General features: G+C 46.6%; 2 protein-coding genes and 1 long non-coding RNA gene across 4 annotated transcripts in view; 1 reads left to right on the top strand and 2 right to left on the bottom strand.

Moving 5' to 3' along the window:
- The window catches only part of LOC130197861 (cytochrome P450 7A1), a 9,936-nt gene extending 5,240 nt beyond the window's left edge, over window positions 1-4,696 (bottom strand). The window contains exons 1-8 of one of the 2 annotated variants that reach the window (XM_056420808.1): window positions 4,522-4,696; window positions 4,078-4,225; window positions 3,830-3,949; window positions 1,509-1,613; window positions 1,373-1,431; window positions 945-1,154; window positions 454-648; window positions 140-339 (exon numbers count right to left, since the gene is read on the bottom strand). In XM_056420808.1, coding sequence (XP_056276783.1) covers window positions 140-339; window positions 454-648; window positions 945-1,154; window positions 1,373-1,431; window positions 1,509-1,613; window positions 3,830-3,949; window positions 4,078-4,225; window positions 4,522-4,530 — 1,046 coding nt within the window. In that variant the 5' untranslated portion in view covers window positions 4,531-4,696. Of the gene's footprint in view, window positions 1-139; window positions 340-453; window positions 649-944; window positions 1,155-1,372; window positions 1,614-2,394; window positions 2,980-3,829; window positions 3,950-4,077; window positions 4,226-4,521 lie in introns of those variants that run through there. The other variant, XM_056420809.1, reaches the window with a different exon arrangement.
- Window positions 4,697-9,713: 5,017 nt separating this feature from the next.
- On the bottom strand, window positions 9,714-17,819 carry LOC130197881 (uncharacterized). Its single transcript, XR_008832537.1, has 3 exons — window positions 17,735-17,819; window positions 11,064-11,211; window positions 9,714-10,440 (listed from the first exon to the last, which is right to left on the bottom strand). It is a non-coding gene; the product is annotated as an uncharacterized LOC130197881 (long non-coding RNA).
- On the top strand, window positions 17,578-19,532 carry LOC130197862 (zinc finger and SCAN domain-containing protein 5C-like). Its single transcript, XM_056420810.1, has 2 exons — window positions 17,578-18,002; window positions 18,388-19,532. Exons 1-2 carry the CDS (start codon window positions 17,810-17,812, stop codon window positions 19,437-19,439), a joined length of 1,245 nt encoding a protein of 414 aa, XP_056276785.1. The 5' UTR covers window positions 17,578-17,809; the 3' UTR covers window positions 19,440-19,532.
- Window positions 19,533-24,751: the final 5,219 nt, after the last annotated feature.

Genomic DNA, 24,751 nt, shown 5'->3' with positions numbered 1-24,751 from the left:
TATCTATCTATAGTCCCCCTAAACAAAGAGATGTGTTTTCCTTCACCACACGTGACATTTAACTGACAAGAAGCTTACATTGTGATTTCTCACAACAATAACACTACTTCCTGTATAGTTGACCAATAGCTGTGCTTACCTGATCATATAAAAGAGACTCCAGAAGGTGGCCGGCAGGGTGTTGGCCTGTGAGGCCCAGAGCAGAGCCACGTGGGTCCGGGCCTTGCTCAGGTCATTGAAGGTAGATAAGGAATCGTTCAGGATCATCCTCATGGAGATCAGATCAGACATGTTCTCCCTCTTGGACAAGTTTTCGGCGTGCATGGTTTTTGCCAGATTCTAGACATACAAAATTAATAGTTGAGTTTGTCTTCTAAACAGTTGATCCTGCTAAGTTGTGGTAGCACAGGCACTTTATTGAGTCATGTGATGGTCGTTGGAAGGCCCACCGACCTCTCTGGCACTGTAGGCACTCTTGAAGACATGGATGGGCAGGCCGGCCACCAATGCCGGGAAGATCTTGTCAAACTCTTTGAAGTTCTCCAAAGCGTTGAGCACCAGGGCTTTCTGAGCCGCCTCCCTGGCCTGGCGCCGGTCCTCACCAAGCTCCTTACCAAACAGAGTCAGGTAGCCAGACTCAAACATCACCTGGTGGGCAGCGAGACGGAAGGAAACATGGTGAGACTGCTGGTCATACCGTTGTCCAGTCCACATGAAGATCACGGCTTAACATCTTCAAAGCATACGATACATCTGGTCCCTCTCGGGTACTCTAGCTGCAGCATGACAACTGACTCATCAGTCAGCATTGTGTGAGTCCTGTGGGTCGATGTCATCCAGACTGGGCCCACGGTACCTCTAGAGCCTCGGGCCCGATGGCAGACTACCTCTCTCGAGTCTGAAATAACGGGGATTGTGCTCCAGGCTAAAGTCCCATTGCTGACCTTGTAGCAGAAGGCAAATATGCCGTCCACCTCCCAGTGGTCCTTGCTGGGGCTGAGTGTGTCCGACCGCAGCATGACGTCCTGCAGGTGGCCCATCATGGACTTGATCAAGGAGGGCAACGCCTCCCCCTGCAGGGTCTTCAGGAAGGTTTGGTGAAGGTTCTCGGTGGTGTGCCCGTGGCGAGGGTCAAAGCTATCGTGGCCGAACGCCTGGTGAGGTGAGGAAGAAGAGGGTTAGGACCGCTGATCACTGGTGAGGTGAGGAAGAAGAGGGTTAGGACCGCTGATCACTGGTGAGGTGAGGAAGAAGAGGGTTAGGACCGCTGATCACTGGTGAGGTGAGGAAGAAGAGGGTTAGGACCGCTGATCACTGGTGAGGTGAGGAAGAAGAGGGTGTGATCATGAGGAGATGACATCCACACATTTACCTTAACAGATGTAGCAAAGTGGAACCTCCTCCAGTCCAGGTGCCTCCCCTGTTTGATGACTGAATGGTAAGAGAAGGGGTCACACAGGAAGTGGATGAACTGGCCTGCGATCTTGCAGGTGAAAATGTGCCCGTACTTCTTCTGGCGGCTGCGGAGGAACTGAAGAGGGTTGGCCCCGAACTGCAGAGCACAACCCAGGTAGGGGATGAAGCCGTTCTCCACCACGGGCTCACCGGGTAGCCTAGGCAACGACAAGAAGGAGACAGCGGGACATTCAGGGAGGCCAGAACACAGGCAGGCGGGTCCCATTGGGCTCACTGGGCCAACGCGGAGGTTTGTGATAATAATCATCACAATAATAATCCCGAGGAGTCTTATCTCTGATTCAACCTAGAAGTTGACCACGTATGTCCACAACTGAAAAGCCCCTGTCCTAGAAACAGGAGGATTGTCTCGACATGCTCAACAAGGTTTCACTGAACAGACACACACAGAACCGCAATTCACACAATGCCTTTCAGACGGAGGCCGCCGGGCGTTCATGTGTTCCTGAACCCATCGGCTCCCAGGTGCCCCGGGTGCTCGGCTTTAAGGGTCTTAGTGATGACAACCCTTAGTTTATCAACTGTCAAATCAAAGAATGAAAAGCTTCACAAAATATTGTAATTCATGTGAATCTTTCGTTCCCATTTAAAGGAGCGATGATTCCTTCATGATAACCAATCAGTGAGCCAGGTCCTTGATGCTGATCCTCACCAAACAAAACGCTGCTCGATGAAAGCATTCTTAATATCCATAACATATTCATACTCTACATGATGGTGTTGATCTGACCACGGTGGAAACGCACCGACGCGTCCTGGTGGAACACATTCCACCGCTCTACACTGGTGTCCGTGACACGCTACACGACGAGCCGCCTCGCGCTGCTCGCCTGGAAGGCAGCGCTGGTGCTCATCAGCACATTCCTCTGAGTGTTCAGCGGCAACAACAGTCACTCCTCACGCCGCGTCCTGCCTCACCTGTGCCGAATCCCCACAGCGAGCCAGAGAAGGCAGCAGAATCCCACCACCACTGCCCAGATCAGTGCAATGCTGATTATCATGATGCTGATGCTGTTGTTGTTGATGATGATGATGATGATGATGAGGCTAATGCTTCACACAGATCACACTGACAGGAACTGCGGTTCAAGATGCGTCCCGAAGCTCCTGGACAGCAGCCTGAGAGACAGTCGGTTGCAGCTCGTGTGGCGACAGCAGCCTGAGAGACAGTCGGTTGCAGCTCGTGTGGCGACAGCAGCCTGAGAGACAGCCGGTTGCAGCTCGTGTGGCGACAGCAGCCTGAGAGACAGTCGGTTGCAGCTCGTGTGGCGACAGCAGCCTGAGAGACAGTCGGTTGCAGCTCGTGTGGCGACAGCAGCCTGAGAGACAGTCGGTTGCAGCTCGTGTGGCGACAGCAGCCTGAGAGACAGCCGGTTGCAGCTCGTGTGGCGACAGCAGCCTGAGAGACAGTCGGTTGCAGCTCGTGTGGCGACAGCAGCCTGAGAGACAGTCGGTTGCAGCTCGTGTGGCGACAGCAGCTCTTTATACGCGGCATCCCTCAGGGTGGGCCAAGGGCGGATTCAGGGAAGGGCTTCCCCAGTTGCTTATTTGCAAAGTGAAATGAGTTGTGCAACATAAGGAGCCGTTTCCTATCTTTAATCTGTGAGATTAGCCTTCGTGCTTTTTGAATAAAGACCTTGAGGAAGATTCTTTGATCAAATAAAACTAAACAGGTTCTGATCGTGATCACTGAGATCAACACCTGCATGTTGTGACTGTGACATCATACCTTTGTTTTACATTTTCATTTCACAACAAAAAAATATGCTTTTGCAAAAAAAGTATAATATTTAAGTGCCATATAAAAATTTATATTTATTTAGGTGAACTCTTAAAAATGGACCTGAAATGATCGAGCGTGTTATCTTACTGGGCTTTCTCCAAGAAACAGGTTTCCAAGAATAGTGTGTGTGCGTCTGTGTTTGTGTGCGTGTGAGTGTGTGTGTGTGTGTGTGTGTGTGTATGGGTGTGTGATGACCTTGAGCGGAGTCCATGGACAGTGTTACCTGAAGGACTGTACTGTGATAGTGCTCTGGTTGGTAAATAGATTCAAGGTCCTGGCTGTCCTGCTGTGTGTGTGTGTGTGTGTGTGTGTGTGTGTGTGTGTGTGTGTGTGTGTGTGTGTGTGTGTGTGTGTGTGTGTGTGTGTGTGTGTGTGTGTGTGAGTGCAGGCGGGAGTGGATGTGAAGTTATAGTATGTTATGTGACAAACAAGTTTGACCTGTTCAGACTCAGCAGGGTTGTGCAAGTGGAGATGAATTCAAGTTCATCGAGAAAGACGACATGAGAGAGGATAACACATGACATGATGAAGAGCAGCTGGCAGTTGGTGTGAGAGTGAGTCATCCGTTACCTGGACACGTTGGCACGTTGGCACAGGCAGAGTCCTGGTCACGTGACGAGGGCAGTGCACGCTCTGATGGTGGTCCCAGATCAGGTTTAGTGTGGTCACATGAAGGAGAAGACGCTCCGCCTGGAGACGTGAGTCAAACTAAAACATGAAGACGGAGGCGGTGCCAGACCCCCGGAGTTATTAAGCAGAGTCCAGAATTCATAAAGGAGGGTTTTAGTTAACGGAGGCGACGAGGCCCGAGCCGTTACCCCGCGTGTGAGCGTGGAGTACATGAAAGGTCCAGAAGGTGGAGAAGCCCTGGTCTGTCCACGAGATCACCAACACCAGGAGACATGAGAGCTCAGCTCCTCCTGGTCTCTCTGGGAACCTCTTCTTTCTATTTCTTGGGAGTTGTTCCTGATCCGATGTGAGGTCAAAGGTCAAAGGTCAGAGATGTCTATGTGTACAGATTGTTAAGCTCGCTGAGGCACATTTGTCATTTGTGATTCTGGGCTCTACAAAATAAACTGAATGGAATTATTAAAACAAAAAGTAAATCGTCAAGAAATATATCGACAAATTGCAACTTCACACAAACCAAATCAAAGCAAACGTTTCTATTCACAGCAAACTAAGGCGACTAAAACCCCCGAGGACCTGTCCCTGCAGAAGGCTGCTCTTTATTAGTCAGAATAAAGCAGCACAGCACTGACCGTGGTCATCAGGTTCGTCTCCGGGCCTCACTGCCTCCTCAAAGACACCAGTCTCCTCTGCTCAGCATGGAACTGAAATAACAACGTGAACAAAGGATTACCCAAAACACAGCATGACGTGATGTCGGGGCTCGACGACACCAACAGGCCAATGACTGGAAACATGCTCATGTGTGTGAGGTTTGGGGACAGGCCCACGTCGGCCTGGTGGCCTCTACTGCATGGATGCAAGAGGCTGAGCAAGAAGGCCTCCCCCAAGAAGGCCTCCCCCAAGAAGGCCTCCCCAAGATGGCCTCCCCCAAGAAGGCCTCCCCCAAGATGGCCTCCCCCAAGATGGCCTCCCCCAAGAAGGCCTCCCCCAAGAAGGCCTCCCTCAAGAAGGCCTCCCTCAAGAAGGCCTCCCCCAAGATGGCCTCCCCCAAGATGGCCTCCCCCAAGAAGGCCTGCCCCAAGAAGGCCTTACTCAAGATGGCCTCCCCCAAGATGGCCACCCTCAAGATGGCCTCCCCCAAGATGGCCTCCCTCAAGAAGGCCTCCCCCAAGAAGGCCTCCCTCAAGATGGCCTCCCCCAAGAAGGCCTCCACCAAGAAGGCCTCCCCTAAGATGGCCTCCCTCAAGAAGGCCTCCCTCAAGAAGGCCTCCCCCAAGAAGGCCTCCCCCAAGATGGCCTCCCCCAAGATGGCCTCCCCTAAGATGGCCTCCCCCAAGATGGCCTCCCCCAAGAAGGCCTCCCTCAAAAAGGCCTCCCCTAAGATGGCCTCCCCCAAGAAGGCCTCCCTCAAAAAGGCCTCCCCCAAGAAAGCCTCCCCCAAGATGGCCTCCCCAAGATGGCCTCCTCAAGAAGGCCTCCCCCAAGAAGGCCTCCCCCAAGATGGCCTCCCCCAAGATGGCCTCCCCCAAGAAGGCCTCCCCTAAGATGGCCTCCCCGAAGAAGGCCTCCCCCAAGATGGCCTCCCCCAAGATGGCCTCCCCCAAGAAGGCCTCCCTCAAGAAGGCCTCCCTCAAGAAGGCCTCCCCCAAGATGGCCTCCCCCAAGAAGGCCTCCACCAAGATGGCCTCCCCCAAGAAGGCCTCCCCCAAGAAGGCCTCCCCCAAGAAGGCCTCCCCCAAGATGGCCTCCCCCAAGATGGCCTCCCCCAAGAAGGCCTCCCCCAAGATGGCCTCCCCCAAGAAGGCCTCCCCCAAGAAGGCCTCCATCAAGAAGGCCTCCCCCAAGATGGCCTCCCCCAAGAAGGCCTCCCCCAAGAAGGCCTCCCCCAAGATGGCCTCCATCAAGAAGGCCTCCCTCAAGATGGCCTCCCCCAAGAAGGCCTCCACCAAGAAGGCCTCCCCCAAGATGGCCTCCCCCAAGATGGCCTCCCCCAAGAAGGCCTCCACCAAGAAGGCCTCCATCAAGAAGGCCTCCCCCAAGATGGCCTCCCCCAAGATGGCCTCCCCCAAGAAGGCCTCCATCAAGAAGGCCTCCATCAAGAAGGCCTCCATCAAGAAGGCCTTCCCCAAGATGGCCTCCCCCAAGAAGGCCTCCCCGAAGAAGGCCTCCCCCAAGATGGCCTCCCCCAAGATGGCCTCCATCAAGAAGGCCTCCCCCAAGAAGGCCTCCACCAAGAAGGCCTCCCTCAAGAAGGCCTCCCCCAAGATGGCCTCCCCCAAGATGGCCTCCCCCAAGAAGGCCTCCATCAAGAAGGCCTCCACCAAGAAGGCCTCCCTCAAGAAGGCCTCCACCAAGAAGGCCTCCCCCAAGAAGGCCTCCCTCAAGATGGCCTCCCTCAAGATGGCCTCCCCCAAGATGGCCTCCATCAAGAAGGCCTCCCTCAAGATGGCCTCCCCCAAGAAGGCCTCCATCAAGAAGGCCTCCCTCAAGATGGCCTCCCCCAAGAAGGCCTCCCCCAAGAAGGCCTCCCTCAAGATGGCCTCCCCCAAGAAGGCCTCCCCCAAGAAGGCCTCCCTCAAGATGGCCTCCCCCAAGAAGGCCTCCATCAAGAAGGCCTCCCCCAAGTGGCCTCACGCATCGGCAGAGTCATGGTGCTGGGGCCTCCCTCCGATCCCCTGGAAGGACATCAACGTACCTGGGGAAAGAAAGGTGAAGGCTGTTATGAATATAAAATACATACTTAGTACCCCATGTATTAAGGCCCCCGAAGCACCATACCTTGTGTCCTTCTATGGCAGTAGGGCCCTGACCAGAGAGAACAGCTCATACGCATGCTCACCCACATGTTTTGGAACATACTGACATCGCCTCATAAGAAGCAGACAGGTACAAACCCTTCTTGACCTCGGCCAGAAGATGACACATCCACACAGGGAGGACAAGTAGGAACTCTGTGCAACCCCTGGCTCTGACCTCACCCTGACCGCTCAGTCGTAGAATTGAGATTTAATAAGAGCCGTACCTGTCACCGTCAAGAACTGGTTTATGTAAGCAACAGATAGTTTCAAAGCCTTTTTAGTTTCTATTGTGTTAAAGAAACCAGCACCTCCTTAGTAGAGACCAGCACCTCCTGCTTTAGATGGAGAACAACATACACACACACTGATTTATGAGGTATCTCTAGTGTGTACCTGACATCATTGGAAAGACAGATCATCAACATTTGAGATCGAATCAAATCTTCAACAAAAACAGAAACAAAAAACTAGAACTGCTGACATTTCATATTCATGTCGTCCCAATCGACGGCGTCCGGTAGGGGGAGGGAGATGGCTCAGTGCCAAACATTGAATAGACGATTTAAACCTTGATTCTCAGCGTCCTGATGGCCTGAAGCAGTTCTGTGAGGCTTCACCCACCAACTCACAGAGGGCCACGTGCATCACCAATGACTTTGTTTCAGTTATTGGGAACCAGAGCTTTCACACCATGTTACACACTTTGAACCCAGAAACAAAATTCATCACGTTTTCACGTGTTTGTGTTTACGTGTTCACGTTTTTGCACTTTAACGTGTTTACGTGTTTCTGTGTTTACGTTTTACGTGGTTACGTTCTCATACGTGTTTACGTTTTTACGTGTTGACGTTTTTACGTTTTGACGTTCTTACCTGACCGCTAAGTCGTAGAATTGAGATTTAATAAGAGCTGTACCTGTCACCGTCAAAGAACTTGTTTAAGTATTTAAATATCTAGTAATAGTGTGCCTACTCCTAGTTAAGTGATTAAAAAAACCCATTGTATTCCCTTTTTTATTATTTTACACAGTTGAGGAAAAATGCCGTTGGAAAAAAACTTAATTTTGTTTTTTATTTTTAAAATGTAAAATATTTAATCTGTGGTTATATGCAGTTAAGACACCACTGCATGTAGTCCATGCAATGTTTTAGTGAATTAACTCTATCAAATAAAGAGAAGTAAAAGGCTTTTTTTTTTAAAAGACAAAAACCCACATCTTAGGGTGGGACAAAACTGACGGTGTTGACGGACTGATGTAAAATCACAGCAAACAAGGTTAACAAGGCCGTGAAGCTCACATGAGACATTCATGTGTCTTCAGTCCCTCTATGCTTGGATTATAAGTGCATTTAACTGTTTATATATGTCGTAGTATTACTAGATCTTAGTGCTGAATTCGACCCGGTCGACCGTGACATACTATTAGACAAACTAAAGTCCGGGTAGGACTCAACTGGTGTGAATCCACTTGAAGGACCGACACCCCGTTGTGTCTGTAGCTAGTTACACATCAGAGCCGACTAGGATGACATGTGGTGTTCCCCAAGGTGCAGTACTGGGGCCTCTGCTGTTCAACATCTACATGCTTCCCCTGGCTCAGGTTATGAATAACAACAGTGTGTTATCATAATCATGCAGACGACACACAGATCTATATCACCAGGGGACTACAATCACATACTTGCTGGCTAAATGCACTGGAGAAATCAACAACTGGATGGGCCACAATGCTCTTCGATCAAATGAAGATAAAACAGAAGTAGTGGTTTTTGGTCCCAAGACGGAGGATTGGAAGTCGGCGCTCAGCTTCAATCACTGATGTTAAAGACCACAAACCAAGCCAGAAATCTAGGTGTAGTCATGGATTCAGAGCTCAACCTGAACGGCCGAACCAAGACAACTACAAAATCAGCTTCCATCACCTTGGTGCTGAGTATAATTGTTCTAAGAACTTGTAATGGCCTTGTTGTTGAAGCGTGCTCGACACAGACACTTAAAGATGGTCTGGTTTATTTGGTGATAAAGCATGCGGCTCTATGTGGGATCCTAATAGTCAATTGATTTGTGTACTTGGCCTCCCAACCTTGACTGATAAATACATTGTGTTATAACTGCTGAACAAGGATGATATGTACTATCCAGGAAAATGGAGCATACAGACTGGGTCAAGGTCAAGGTCAAGGCCAAGGTCGAGGGTGACTGGGGCTGTTGTTTTAGTTTCTCTGTTTTCAGTTCCTTATCGGGTAATTATGTCATAGTCCGACCTTTGCACCTTTGTCAGAAACAACCGTATATGGTTAGGTATCCCGGAGGAAACTTGAAAACTTGCTTTGCATGCATCATTTACAGTCGACCAGCTGTATCCTAAATGAACGTAGCCGCTCCGCAGACCGCCAAAGGCCCGTTCCAGTCCTGTGTCTGGAGCTCTGGACGACGGCTGCTGTGTCATGTGACTGTTTTATTCAGATCCCTCATCTTAGTAGGACTAACACGAGCACAACGTAAGACGATGAAGATTAGTCAGCATGAGTAATGTTAGGCTGAGCCACCAGCGTGTCTGCCCTTCACTTGAATGATGGCCGAGGCTGGAGGTGAAATAACATCCAAAATGCCCAAAGATGTAAACAATTAATATCATGTAGTTAATGATTATAATATGACGTCCAGTATCCAGACACGTGTTCAGTTCAGTAACCTGGAAGGCCCCGCCCCCTTTCAGGTGACTCCTGGCTAACTGACCTCACTATTATACACCGTGTGTAAGTTCATAACGTGAGGTAAAGAAAAGTGTCTTCATGCCTGATGATCTATGTATAAAACATTCTGCCATGTGTGTTACAAACGACTGCAGGAGGCCCACGGACACATGTTCAGAGCGCCGCATGTCCTCCTGTGGGCGGTGACATGCTCACACAGTACTCAGAGGAGGTGCTTCTCTATGAAGCTACTGCTTTAAAACACACGACGGGCCGCTGCTGCGTGAAGAACACTAACAACAAAGAACAGAAGCACAACCTCCCAGTGATCCAGATGCACAGATAATGCAGCACTTTATTTTTCCTCAGTATATTTAGTATTAGTATTGAGTATTGTGTTTTGTGTTATATATTTATTTTCTATTAATGCTCTGATGTGCAGCGCTGCTGTGATCCTGAGATGTCCCCACTGTGGCACAAAGAAAGGATTATCTAATCTGATCCAATGAAGTTCAAATGAAATAGCCTACTCCTCGTAGATTTCTAGCAGTGAGCCAAGACAACATTTATTTGCCACTCGGTTCAAAGTATTCAACAAAACAAACATCCTGGTTCATAGTTCCACTTGAGTTCACCAGCAACTGCCATCCCGTCTCCTCAAAGTGGAGTTCTTATATTACTCATTGAACGACACACAGCCCAGATGAGATGTTTGATTGAGTGCATATTGAAGCCGTTTGTTACTTGGGGTGGTTCTCCTGACGATATCTGATCCTAAACCACTTCCCACCATGAATGTCCTGAGGTTCTGTTCAGGTGACCCTCTGGGTTCAACCTGCCTCATGGGACAGCGGCTGAATGCAGGACCCTCTCAGCTGCTCCTGGGCTCTTCTCCCCCACGTGGGGCTCTGGCCCCAGGATGACGTCACCTCGTGGCAGAAGGCAGCTGGCACGGTCGTCAGTGGGTGAATGGTGAAGAGAAGCTTTTATTTATCCTCCATTAATCCTTTATTAATGACATGGACCGGATTTGCGGCCAGCAGCATGGGGTAGCCTAACGAGCAAACAAGAGACGAGGTCAAACCAACACGATCAAAACAAGTATTACCAATCAAATAAGCTCTTAGAAACAGGAAAGAATCCACAAGAACTGGAATCTTATTCCTACGACCAGGAGAACTGACAGCGGATAGCCGGTGGCTGGTGTGGCCTTAACTGGAGGCACCTGTGAGGTGGAGATGAAGCTCAGCAGGCACCGCGACACCGGAGGAGGAATAACAGGTCAAGAGAGCAAAGAAACTGAATGATAATCAATAAGCCAGATAAAGAGCAATCAGCTGTTGCGTGCGCCGGCCTTGAAACTCCTGATAAGCCCAAACACTCCAGAGTGAATCTGCTGCATGATTCAACATGTGTTCAGGAATGCTTTAGCTGATCTGAGCTCTGTAGGTAGAATACACAAACACACCGACCTCAAGAGCTCAGGGACGTGTCCCCGAGGAGCCGCACGCCGTGTGGTTCTTCTGACAATGAGCTCTTCAGAGGGGCTCCACGCGCTGGACTTCAAGGTCGAGCTAGCTTAAACGCTAGCTAGCTTAAATGCTAACGTTAGCTTTCAAAATCAAAGATGAAAACCAATAATTACCAGAGGAAGAATACAGAGACGACGAGGTTTACCAAATCGATGAACGGCAGCGTGTTCGGATGAAGCTGGATCTTCCCCTCCGACGCTCGCCGTCCGCCTCCAGAGGCCGTCGCCATGGAGACGGAGCATGCTACCCGGGTCAGCGCCGCCGGGTCTCCGGATCGTTCGTCCTCACTCGTTCTTTTAAATAAAGGTTACTTCAGTTGAAAAGTTTAATAACTTTACTCAGCAGAAATTAGTTAAGCTCGCAATTTTTTTGAAGCAATGTCAACAATTACATTTTATAATGTAGCTTTTGTTATACTTTAAACAATTGTGATCATTTAGAGAATTGTAAAGCTTATACATGGGCTATCGGTGTATCATTCTAATACACAAAATCAATAATAATAATATAAGATCTCAAGGAATGTACACATAATGTACTGAAATATAAGCATGAATGAGATAAAACGGCAAGATATCACAATATATATTTAAAAGATGAGCTGTTGGTGCATTTTGACACTAAAATCTTTTCACACAATCCAAAATAATAAGACAATTAATATATTATTAGAACAGCATGAACACGTTTACTTAATAACAATAGAAATGCAGTAAATTTAAACAGTATTTATCAAATATATTATTATATTTATACTGTGGTAATAGTATACTTTTGATATACAATTAATATATTACAATAACAGCATGAATAAGTTTACTCACTAATTACAAAATATATAGGCTACCAACAAATTTGGTATATATATACATATATATATATATAATATATGAGTGTGTGTGTGTTGTAGTTCAACAAGTGCTCTTTCAGGTGAAGTGTAAACATCATGACATGAAACACATGTTGACAGACGTAAAGCTGCTGAAATGGAACAGAATCGTAGGAATGAGGAAGAAGAAGATGAAGAGCAGGAGGCCGCAGTGACGCTGCTGCACGAGGAGCTCCTGATGAACACGTGGATGTGGGGTTGGAGGAAGGAAGGGGATACCCCAAAGCAGCGCCACCTAGTGGTCACAGACAGGAAGGACAGGGCTACTCCACCACGTGTTCAACAGGGTGTCCTCACACGGAAACAAAAAACGTCCTCACACACGAATAAAGTGGACATGCCTACTTCAAAACATAACGAAAAGAAGACTGAAAACGATTCAGAACATTCATTCAAAGGTTTAAAACAGTCCAAAAGCAAGAAATAGAATACAAGCTGCAGTTAAATACAGGAGATGAGGTTCCTCTAGGAGCCTTAGAGATAGAGTAAGGAGATGAGGTTCCTCTGTAGGAGCCTTAGAGATAGAGGAAGGAGATGAGGTTCCTCTGTAGGAGCCTTAGAGATAGAGTAAGGAGATGAGGTTCCTCTGTAGGAGCCTTAGAGATAGAGTAAGGAGATGAGGTTCCTCTAGGAGCCTTAGAGATAGAGTAAGGAGATGAGGTTCCTCTGTAGGAGCCTTAGAGATAGAGTAAGGAGATGAGTTTCCTCTAGGAGCCTTAGAGATAGAGTAAGGAGATGAGGTTCCTCTGTAGGAGCCTTAGAGATAGAGGAAGGAGATGAGGTTCCTCTGTAGGAGCCTTAGAGATAGAGTAAGGAGATGAGTTTCCTCTGTAGGAGCCTTAGAGATAGAGTAAGGAGATGAGGTTCCTCTGTAGGAGCCTTAGAGATAGAGTAAGGAGATGAGTTTCCTCTGTAGGAGCCTTAGAGATAGAGTAAGGAGATGAGGTTCCTCTGTAGGAGCCTTAGAGATAGAGTAAGGAGATGAGGTTCCTCTAGGAGCCTTAGAGATAGAGTAAGGAGATGAGGTTCCTCTAGGAGCCTTAGAGATAGAGTAAGGAGATGAGTTTCCTCTGTAGGAGCCTTAGAGATAGAGTAAGGAGATGAGGTTCCTCTAGGAGCCTTAGAGATAGAGTAAGGAGATGAGGTTCCTCTAGGAGCCTTACAGATAGAGGAAGGAGATGAGGTTCCTCTAGGAGCCTTAGAGATAGAGTAAGGAGATGAGGTTCCTCTAGGAGCCTTAGAGATAGAGTAAGGAGATGAGGTTCCTCTGTAGGAGCCTTAGAGATAGAGTAAGGAGATGAGGTTCCTCTGTAGGAGCCTTAGAGATAGAGTAAGGAGATGAGGTTCCTCTGTAGGAGCCTTAGAGATAGAGTAAGGAGATGAGTTTCCTCTGTAGGAGCCTTAGAGATAGAGTAAGGAGATGAGGTTCCTCTAGGAGCCTTAGAGATAGAGTAAGGAGATGAGGTTCCTCTAGGAGCCTTAGAGATAGAGTAAGGAGATGAGGTTCCTCTGTAGGAGCCTTAGAGATAGAGTAAGGAGATGAGGTTCCTCTGTAGGAGCCTTAGAGATAGAGTAAGGAGATGAGGTTCCTCTGTAGGAGCCTTAGAGATAGAGTAAGGAGATGAGTTTCCTCTGTAGGAGCCTTAGAGATAGAGTAAGGAGATGAGTTCCTCTGTAGGAGCCTTAGAGATAGAGTAAGGAGATGAGGTTCCTCTAGGAGCCTTAGAGATAGAGTAAGGAGATGAGGTTCCTCTGTAGGAGCCTTAGAGATAGAGTAAGGAGATGAGGTTCCTCTAGGAGCCTTAGAGATAGAGTAAGGAGATGAGGTTCCTCTGTAGGAGCCTTAGAGATAGAGTAAGGAGATGAGGTTCCTCTAGGAGCCTTAGAGATAGAGTAAGGAGATGAGGTTCCTCTAGGAGCCTTAGAGATAGAGTAAGGAGATGAGGTTCCTCTGTAGGAGCCTTAGAGATAGAGTAAGGAGATGAGGTTCCTCTAGGAGCCTTAGAGATAGAGTAAGGAGATGAGGTTCCTCTAGGAGCCTTAGAGATAGAGTAAGGAGATGAGGTTCCTCTAGGAGCCTTAGAGATAGAGTAAGGAGATGAGGTTCCTCTAGGAGCCTTAGAGATAGAGGAAGGAGATGAGTTTCCTCTGTAGGAGCCTTAGAGATAGAGGAAGGAGATGAGGTTCCTCTGTAGGAGCCTCAGAGATAGAGTAAGGAGGTGAGTTTCCTCTGTAGGAGCCTTAGAGATAGAGGAAGGAGATGAGGTACCTCTAGGAGCCTTAGAGATAGAGTAAGGAGATGAGGTTCCTCTAGGAGCCTTAGAGATAGAGTAAGGAGATGAGGTTCCTCTAGGAGCCTTAGAGATAGAGTAAGGAGATGAGGTTCCTCTAGGAGCCTTAGAGATAGAGTAAGGAGATGAGGTTCCTCTGTAGGAGCCTTAGAGATAGAGTAAGGAGATGAGGTTCCTCTGTAGGAGCCTTAGAGATAGAGGAAGGAGATGAGGTTCCTCTGTAGGAGCCTTAGAGATAGAGTAAGGAGATGAGGTTCCTCTGTAGGAGCCTTAGAGATAGAGTAAGGAGATGAGGTTCCTCTGTAGGAGCCTTAGAGATAGAGTAAGGCGATGAGGTTCCTCTAGGAGCCTTAGAGATAGAGTAAGGAGATGAGGTTCCTCTGTAGGAGCCTTAGAGATAGAGTAAGGAGATGAGGTTCCTCTGTAGGAGCCTTAGAGATAGAGTAAGGAGATGAGGTTCCTCTGTAGGAGCCTTAGAGATAGAGTAAGGAGATGAGTTTCCTCTGTAGGAGCCTTAGAGATAGAGTAAGGAGATGAGTTTCCTCTAGGAGCCTTAGAGATAGAGTAAGGAGATGAGGTTCCTCTGTAGGAGCCTTAGAGATAGAGTAAGGAGATGAGTTTCCTCTAGGAGCCTTAGAGATAGAGTAAGGAGATGAGGTTCCTCTGTAGGAGCCTTAGAGATAGAGTAAGGAGATGAGGTTCCTCTAGGAGCCTTAGAGATAGAGTAAGGAGATGAGGTTCCTCTAGGAGCCTTAGAGATAGAGTAAGGAGATGAGGTTCCTCTAGGAGCCTTAGAGATAGAGTAAGGAGATGAGTTTCCTCTGTAGGAGCCTTAGAGATAGAGTAAGGAGATGAGGTTCCTCTAGGAGCCTTACAGATAGAGTAAGGAGATGAGGTTCCTCTAGGAGCCTTAGAGATAGAGTAAGGAGATGAGGTTCCTCTAGGAGCCTTAGAGATAGAGTAAGGAGATGAGGTTCCTCTAGGAGCCTTAGAGATAGAGGAAGGAGATGAGTTTCCTCTGTAGGAGCCTTAGAGATAGAGGAAGGAGATGAGGTTCCTCTGTAGGAGCCTCAGAGATAGAGTAAGGAGGTGAGTTTCCTCTGTAGGAGCCTTAGAGATAGAGGAAGGAGATGAGGTACCTCTAGGAGCCTTAGAGATAGAGTAAGGAGATGAGGTTCCTCTAGGAGCCTTAGAGATAGAGTAAGGAGATGAGGTTCCTCTAGGAGCCTTAGAGATAGAGTAAGGAGATGAGGTTCCTCTAGGAGCCTTAAAGATAGAGGAAGGAGATGAGTTTCCTCTGTAGGAGCCTTAGAGATAGAGGAAGGAGATGAGGTTCCTCTGTAGGAGCCTTAGAGATAGAGTAAGGAGATGAGGTTCCTCTGTAGGAGCCTCAGAGATAGAGTAAGGAGGTGAGTTTCCTCTGTAGGAGCCTTAGAGATAGAGTAAGGAGATGAGTTTCCTCTGTAGGAGCCTTAGAGATAGAGTAAGGAGATGAGGTTCCTCTAGGAGCCTTAGAGATAGAGTAAGGAGATGAGTTTCCTCTGTAGGAGCCTTATAGATAGAGTAAGGAGATGAGGTTCCTCTGTAGGAGCCTTAGAGATAGAGGAAGGAGATGAGTTTCCTCTGTAGGAGCCTTAGAGATAGAGGAAGGAGATGAGGTTCCTCTGTAGGAGCCTTAGAGATAGAGTAAGGAGATGAGGTGCCTCTGTAGGAGCCTTAGAGATAGAGTAATGAGATGAGGTTCCTCTGTAGGAGCCTTAGAGATAGAGTAAGGAGATGAGTTTCCTCTGTAGGAGCCTTAGAGATAGAGTAAGGCGATGAGGTTCCTCTAGGAGCCTTAGAGATAGAGTAAGGAGATGAGGTTCCTCTAGGAGCCTTACAGATAGAGTAAGGAGATGAGGTTCCTCTAAGAGCCTTAGAGATAGAGTAAGGAGATGAGGTTCCTCTGTAGGAGCCTTAGAGATAGAGTAAGGAGATGAGTTTCCTCTGTAGGAGCCTTAGAGATAGAGTAAGGAGATGAGTTTCCTCTAGGAGCCTTAGAGATAGAGTAAGGAGATGAGGTTCCTCTGTAGGAGCCTTAGAGATAGAGTAAGGAGATGAGGTTCCTCTAGGAGCCTTAGAGATAGAGTAAGGAGATGAGGTTCCTCTAGGAGCCTTAGAGATAGAGTAAGGAGATGAGGTTCCTCTGGAGGAGCCTTAGAGATAGAGTAAGGAGATGAGGTTCCTCTAGGAGCCTTAGAGATAGAGTAAGGAGATGAGGTTCCTCTAGGAGCCTTAGAGATAGAGGAAGGAGATGAGTTTCCTCTGTAGGAGCCTTAGAGATAGAGGAAGGAGATGAGGTTCCTCTGTAGGAGCCTCAGAGATAGAGTAAGGAGGTGAGTTTCCTCTGTAGGAGCCTTAGAGATAGAGTAAGGAGATGAGTTTCCTCTGTAGGAGCCTTAGAGATAGAGTAAGGAGATGTGGTTCCTCTAGGAGCCTTAGAGATAGAGTAAGGAGATGAGTTTCCTCTGTAGGAGCCTTAGAGATAGAGTAAGGAGATGAGGTTCCTCTGTAGGAGCCTTAGAGATAGAGTAAGGAGATGAGGTTCCTCTGTAGGAGCCTTAGAGATAGAGTAAGGAGATGAGGTTCCTCTGTAGGAGCCTTAGAGATAGAGGAAGGAGATGAGTTTCCTCTAGGAGCCTTAGAGATAGAGGAAGGAGATGAGGTTCCTCTAGAAGCCTTAGAGATAGAGTAAGGAGATGAGTTTCCTCTGTAGGAGCCTTAGAGATAGAGTAAGGAGATGAGGTTCCTCTGTAGGAGCCTTAGAGATAGAGGAAGGAGATGAGTTTCCTCTGTAGGAGCCTTAGAGATAGAGGAAGGAGATGAGGTTCCTCTGTAGGAGCCTTAGAGATAGAGTAAGGAGATGAGTTTCCTCTGTAGGAGCCTTAGAGATAGAGTAAGGAGATGAGGTTCCTCTGTAGGAGCCTTAGAGATAGAGTAAGGAGATGAGGTTCCTCTGTAGGAGCCTTAGAGATAGAGTAAGGAGATGAGGTTCCTCTAGGAGCCTTAGAGATAGAGTAAGGAGATGAGTTTCCTCTGTAGGAGCCTTAGAGATAGAGGAAGGAGATGAGTTTCCTCTGTAGGAGCCTTAGAGATAGAGGAAGGTGATGAGGTTCCTCTGTAGGAGCCTTAGAGATAGAGTAAGGAGATGAGTTTCCTCTGTAGGAGCCTTAGAGATAGAGTAAGGAGATGAGGTTCCTCTGTAGGAGCCTTAGAGATAGAGTAAGGAGATGAGTTTCCTCTGTAGGAGCCTTAGAGATAGAGTAAGGAGATGAGGTTCCTCTGGAGGGCTCAGTGAAAGTCTATTGTGTGATTCATACTCCAGACCAGAAGGTGGCGGTAAGGCAGTAATAAGATGGATGCCAACTTCCGTTAACCACGTGAAGAAGAAGAAGAAGAAGAAGAAGCAGAAGAAGACTTTTCCTCAAAGGACTCTACAACGTCTAGTCCGGTATGTTTAGACCGGAGACTTTACCAGAAGTTTAGACACAGTTAAACAGACCGGCATTCACGAGGACAGCTACGTGTTCTCCTTCTATTCTCAGCGGCTGCCGTAACTATGGCAACAACAGAATACGACCGGAAGTCGTGAGTTACCTGGAGCGCAGGTTGGCGCAGGTTGACGCGTGTTTCCCGGAGCTGTCTGGAGGAAACGTTTCTGAGCTCGTGAACATGTCTAAAGCCCAAATGCTGAGAGGTTTAGTCAACCAGCGACTCACTGCGGCTGCGCAGGAGATCTGCGGGCTGTTTGAAGAAACGATCGCAGAGTACAAGGAGGAACTGTGTAGTTTAAAAGAGGAGAACGAGCGGCACCGGAAGCTGCTGCACGCCGTGTTCAACCCGGAAGTCCGGGTCCAACGAGCAGGTGGGTTCTGTTTAGCCGTTTATCAGGACCGAGGACGCAGAGGACGGAGGAGGTCTTTCTGATTGGAACAGCAGCTGATTGACGATGTCACCACATCAGCTGTTCCTGCTCATGAGTTTACTTCAATTATTCACTGTGAAGTACTTTTATTGTCAAACAAAATATGACAACCCTGTTCTTTTTTATTATCCTTTAAATATGATTATTTTATTTTGAATCGTGTATATATATTGCTGTTGGAGTTGTTCTCACACTGTCGTCATGTACTAGATGGAGTTGTGTTTGCTCAGTGAAGAAATTCACTGCTTTTTCAGTGATAAACCTCTTTAATAATGGTTTATTATGAGATTCATAACACGTATTAATGTGTTTTATTATTCTCCAGAGAACCCACAGCCCCCCCATATAAAAGAGGACCAGGAGGACCCAGAGCCTCCATATATTAAAGAGGACCAGGAGGACCCAGAGTCTCCATATATTAAAGAGGACCAGGAGGACCCAGAGCCTCCATATATTAAAGAGGACCAGGAGCCTCCATATATTAAAGAGGACCCAGAGCCTCCATATATTAAAGAGGACCAGGAGGACCCAGAGCCTCCATATATTAAAGAGGACCAGGAGCCTCCATATATTAAAGAGGACCCAGAGCCTCCATATATTAAAGAGGACCAGGAGGACCCAGAGTCTCCATATATTAAAGAGAACCCACAGCCCCCCCATATTAAAGAGGACCAGGAGGACCCAGAGCCTCCATATATTAAAGAGGACCAGGAGGAGCTCTGGACCAATCAGGAGGGAGAGCAGCTTCAGTTCTCATTCTCTCTTGTAAAGAATGAAGAGGATGAAAAGGAAGCTCAGTGCTCTCATCTTCATCAAAGACAAACTGAACCGATGGAAACAGAAGCTGATGGAGCGGATTGTGGAGGACCAGAACCACACAGGAAGTTAGATCCAGAAAGCGATCCAGGACCAGATGCTGATGAGACTGAGTACAGTGATGATGGGGAGGAGACTCAGGAACATCAGTCAGATGTGAACCCTCTGCTAAACAACGAAGTACCTGTACGTGATGTGAACTGTAGTCCTGGAAATACCTCAACCAGCTCGCCTGCATGTGCTGCAAGCTTTGACCACCAGGGACATCTGGAGAAACCCAGTAGCTCCAAAACAGGAGAGAAACCAGTTCAATGCTCGCTTTGTGACAAAAGATATGGATTCAAAAAGTATCTAAACAGACACATGCTCTTCCACACAGGGGAGAAACCATTCAGTTGTTCCGTGTGCAGTAAAACATTTACACGTAAGGGAAGCCTGAGCGCTCACATGCACGTCCACACGGGAGAGAAACCATTCAGCTGTTCCCTTTGTGGGAAAAGATTTTCACAAAGGCCCAATCTGAAACGACATTTCAGTATCCACACGAGAGAGACAAATTAGTCGTGAATTTCGCTTAACAAGATTCTCTTGTGACGGTTATGCCAACAATCTAAAATATATTTATGAGAGTCTGAAATAAATATGGTTCAACACGTAAAATCTGTCAGTAAGTTATTCAGCTAAGATTAAGCTATTCAATTCAGTTCATTTTGTATAGCCCAATATCATGAATAACTTCAGCATTCTGGATCAACTGGAGGGACCTAAGAGACTTATAGAGCAGCCTGATCATAAGGAGTTGACTTTAGAGACTTATAGAGCAGCCTGATAATAAGGAGTTGACCTAAGAGACTTATAGAGCAGCCTGATAATAAGGAGTTGACTTAAGAGACTTATAGAGCAGCCTGATAATAAGGAGTTGACTTAAGAGACTTATAGAGCAGCCTGATAATAAGGAGTTGACTTAAGAGACTTATAGAGCAGCCTGATAAGGAGTTGACTTAAGAGACTTATAGAGCAGCCTGATAATAAGGAGTTGACTTCAGAGACTTATAGAGCAGCCTGATAATAAGGAGTTGACTTCAGAGACTTATAGAGCAGCCTGATAATAAGGAGTTGACCTAAGAGACTTATAGAGCAGCCTGATAATAAGGAGTTGACTTAAGAGACATATAGAGCAGCCTGATAATAAGGAGTTGACCTAAGAGACGTATAGAGCAGCCTGATAATAAGGAGTTGACTTAAGAGACTTATAGAGCAGCCTGTTAATAAGGAGTTGACCTTAGAGACTTATAGAGCAGCCTGATAATAAGGAGTTGACTTAAGAGACTCATAGAGCAGCCTGATAATAAGGAGTTGACTTCAGAGACTTATAGAGCAGCCTGATAATAAGGAGTTGACCTAAGAGACTTATAGAGCAGCCTGATAATAAGGAGTTGACTTCAGAGATGTATAGAGCAGCCTGATAATAAGGAGTTGACCTCAGAGACGTATAGAGCAGCCTGATAATAAGGAGTTGACCTCAGAGACGTATAGAGCAGCCTGATAATAAGGAGTTGACCTAAGAGACTTATAGAGCAGCCTGATCATAAGGAGTTGACCTAAGAGACTTATAGAGCAGCCTGATAATAAGGAGTTGACCTAAGAGACGTATAGAGCAGCCTGATCATAAGGAGTTGACCTAAGAGACTTATAGAGAAGCCTGATAATAAGGAGTTGACTTAAGAGACTTATAGAGCAGCCTGATAATAAGGAGTTGACTTAAGAGACTTATAGAGCAGCCTGATCATAAGGAGTTGACTTCAGAGACTTATAGAGCAGCCTGATAATAAGGAGTTGACTTAAGAGACTTATAGAGCAGCCTGATAATAAGGAGTTGACTTCAGAGACTTATAGAGCAGCCTGATAATAAGGAGTTCACCTAAGAGACTTATAGAGCAGCCTGATAATAAGGAGTTGACCTAAGAGACTTATAGAGCAGCCTGATAATAAGGAGTTGACCTAAGAGACTTATAGAGCAGCCTGATAATAAGAAGTTGACTTAAGAGACTTATAGAGCAGCCTGATAAGGAGTTGACCTCAGAGACTTATAGAGCAGCCTGATAATACGGAGTTGACTTAAGAGACTTATAGAGCAGCCTGATAATAAAGAGTTGACCTAAGAGACTTATAGAGCAGCCTGATCATAAGGAGTTGACTTAAGAGATGTATCGAGCAGCCTGATAATAAGGAGTTGACCTAAGAGACTTATAGAGCAGCCTGATAATAAGGAGTTGACTTAAGAGACTCATAGAGCAGCCTGATAATAAGGAGTTGACTTAAGAGACTTATAGAGCAGCCTGATAATAAGGAGTTGACATAAGAGACTTATAGAGCAGCCTGATGATAAGGAGTTGACTTAAGAGACTTATAGAGCAGCCTGATCATAAGGAGTTGACTTAAGAGACTTATAGAGCAGCCTGATAAAAAGGAGATGACTTAAGAGACTTATAGAGCAGCCTGATCATAAGGAGTTGACCTAAGAGACTTATTGAGCAGCCTGATCATAAGGAGTTGACCTAAGAGACTTATAGAGCAGCCTGATAATAAGGAGTTGACCTAAGAGACTTATAGAGCAGCCTGATAATAAGGAGTTGACCTAAGAGACTTATAGAGCAGCCTGATAATAAGGAGTTGACCTAAGAGACTTATAGAGCAGCCTGATAATAAAGAGTTGACCTAAGAGACTTATAGAGCAGCCTGATAATAAGGAGTTGACTTAAGAGACTTATAGAGCAACCTGATAATAAGGAGTTGACCTAAGAGACTTATAGAGCAGCCTGATAATAAGGAGTTGACCTAAGAGACATATAGAGCAGCCTGATAATAAGGAGTTGACTTAAGAGACTTATAGAGCAGCCTGATAATAAGGAGTTGACCTAAGAGACTTATAGAGCAGCCTGATAATAAGGAGTTGCCCTAAGAGACTTATAGAGCAGCCTGATAATAAGGAGCCTGATAATAAGGAGTTGACCTAAGAGACTTATAGAGCAGCCTGATAATAAGGAGTTGACCTAAGAGACTTATAGAGCAGCCTGATAATAAGGAGTTGACTTAAGAGACTTCTAGAGCAGCCTGATAATAAGGAGTAACAAACGTGTGAACCAGTTTTTCTGCATCTATTTGAGACCAGATGATTATTTAAATGTTAGTAGATGAAACATTGAGTCCTTGAGATGTTCTTCACGTGGGGTTAAAGGTCAAGTCCTGATCCAGGAGAACAGAGGTTCTCTCCAGTGTGTTGGTGCCAGGGCAATGCGGTCTACAGAAACCACTTCACCAGATCATTGACCTCTGAGCTGTTCACAGTCAAATTACTTCAGTTTTGTCAGTTTAACATCAAGAAGTTGCAGGTCATCATGTTTTATGTCTTTAGGACATCTTGGAGTCCACTGAGTTGGTTGCTCTCCTCTGGTTTTATCGATAGATATAGTTGAGTATCATCTGCATAACAATGCAAGTTTATGGAGTGTTTCCTGATAATATTGCCCAAAGGAAGCATGTATAAGGTAAATAAAAGTGGTCCAAGACCAGAACCTTGTGGAACTCCGTGATTAACGTTGGTGGTTATCGAGGCTTCTAAGGTCTAACAAGACCAGTACAGAGATGAGTCCTCTATCAGCACTAAGGTCTAACAAGACCAGTACAGAGAGGAGTCCTCTATCAGGACTAAGGTCTAACAAGACCAGTACAGAGAGGAGTCCTCTATCAGGACTAAGGTCTAACAAGACCAGTACAGAGATGAGTCCTCTATCAGCACTAAGGTCTAACAAGACCAGGACAGAGATGAGTCCTCTATCAGCACTAAGGTCTAACAAGACCAGTACAGAGATGAGTCCTCTATCAGCACTAAGGTCTAACAAGACCAGTACAGAGATGAGTCCTCTATCAGCACTAAGGTCTAACAAGACCAGTACAGAGATGAGTCCTCTATCAGCACTAAGGTCTAACAAGACCAGTACAGAGATGAGTCCTCTATCAGCACTAAGGTCTAACAAGACCAGTACAGAGAGGAGTCCTCTATCAGCACTAAGGTCTAACAAGACCAGTACAGAGATGAGTCCTCTATCAGCACTAAGGTCTAACTAGACCAGTACAGAGATGAGTCCTCTATCAGCACTAAGGTCTAATAAGACCAGTACAGAGAGGAGTCCTCTATCAGTACTAAGGTCTAACAAGACCAGTACAGAGAAGAGTCCTCTATCAGCACTAAGGTCTAACAAGACCAGTACAGAGATGAGTCCTCTATCAGGACTAAGTTCTAACTAGACCAGTACAGAGAGGAGTCCTCTATCAGCACTAAGGTCTAACAAGACCAGTACAGAGAGGAGTCCTCTATCAGCACTAAGGTCTAACAAGACCAGTACAGAGATGAGTCCTCTATCAGGACTAAGTTCTAACTAGACCAGTACAGAGAGGAGTCCTCTATCAGCACTAAGGTCTTACTAGACCAGTACAGAGAGGAGTCCTCTATCAGCACTAAGGTCTAACAAGACCAGTACAGAGATGAGTCCTCTATCAGGACTAAGTTCTAACTAGACCAGTACAGAGAGGAGTCCTCTATCAGCACTAAGGTCTTACTAGACCAGTACAGAGAGGAGTCCTCTATCAGCACTAAGGTCTAACAAGACCAGTACAGAGAGGAGTCCTCTATCAGGACTAAGGTCTAACTAGACCAGTACAGAGAGGAGTCCTCTATCAGCACTAAGGTCTAACAAGACCAGGACAGAGATGAGTCCTCTATCAGCACTAAGGTCTAACAAGACCAGTACAGAGAGGAGTCCTCTATCAGGACTAAGGTCTAACAAGACCAATACAGAGAGGAGTCCTCTATCAGCACTAAGGTCTAACAAGACCAGGACAGAGATGAGTCCTCTATCAGGACTAAGGTCTAACAAGACCAGTACAGAGAGGAGTCCTCTATCAGCACTAAGGTCTAACAAGACCAGTACAGAGATGAGTCCTCTATCAGCACTAAGGTCTAACAAGACCAGTACAGAGAGGAGTCCTCTATCAGGACTAAGGTCTAACAAGACCAGTACAGAGAGGAGTCCTCTATCAGGACTAAGGTCTAACAAGACCAGTACAGAGATGAGTCCTCTATCAGCACTAAGGTCTAACAAGACCAGGACAGAGATGAGTCCTCTATCAGCACTAAGGTCTAACAATACCAGTACAGAGATGAGTCCTCTATCAGCACTAAGGTCTAACAAGACCAGTACAGAGATGAGTCCTCTATCAGCACTAAGGTCTAACAAGACCAGTACAGAGATGAGTCCTCTATCAGCACTAAGGTCTAACAAGACCAGTACAGAGATGAGTCCTCTATCAGCACTAAGGTCTAACAAGACCAGTACAGAGAGGAGTCCTCTATCAGCACTAAGGTCTAACAAGACCAGTACAGAGATGAGTCCTCTATCAGCACTAAGGTCTAACTAGACCAGTACAGAGATGAGTCCTCTATCAGCACTAAGGTCTAATAAGACCAGTACAGAGAGGAGTCCTCTATCAGTACTAAGGTCTAACAAGACCAGTACAGAGAAGAGTCCTCTATCAGCACTAAGGTCTAACAAGACCAGTACAGAGATGAGTCCTCTATCAGGACTAAGTTCTAACTAGACCAGTACAGAGAGGAGTCCTCTATCAGCACTAAGGTCTAACAAGACCAGTACAGAGAGGAGTCCTCTATCAGCACTAAGGTCTAACAAGACCAGTACAGAGATGAGTCCTCTATCAGGACTAAGTTCTAACTAGACCAGTACAGAGAGGAGTCCTCTATCAGCACTAAGGTCTTACTAGACCAGTACAGAGAGGAGTCCTCTATCAGCACTAAG

Source organism: Pseudoliparis swirei, chromosome 8, assembly GCF_029220125.1.
Source record: "Pseudoliparis swirei isolate HS2019 ecotype Mariana Trench chromosome 8, NWPU_hadal_v1, whole genome shotgun sequence".
NCBI lineage: Eukaryota > Metazoa > Chordata > Actinopteri > Perciformes > Liparidae > Pseudoliparis > Pseudoliparis swirei.
The sequence above is the reverse complement of the archived record's forward strand: the minus strand, read 5'-3'. Positions and strand labels throughout refer to the sequence as shown.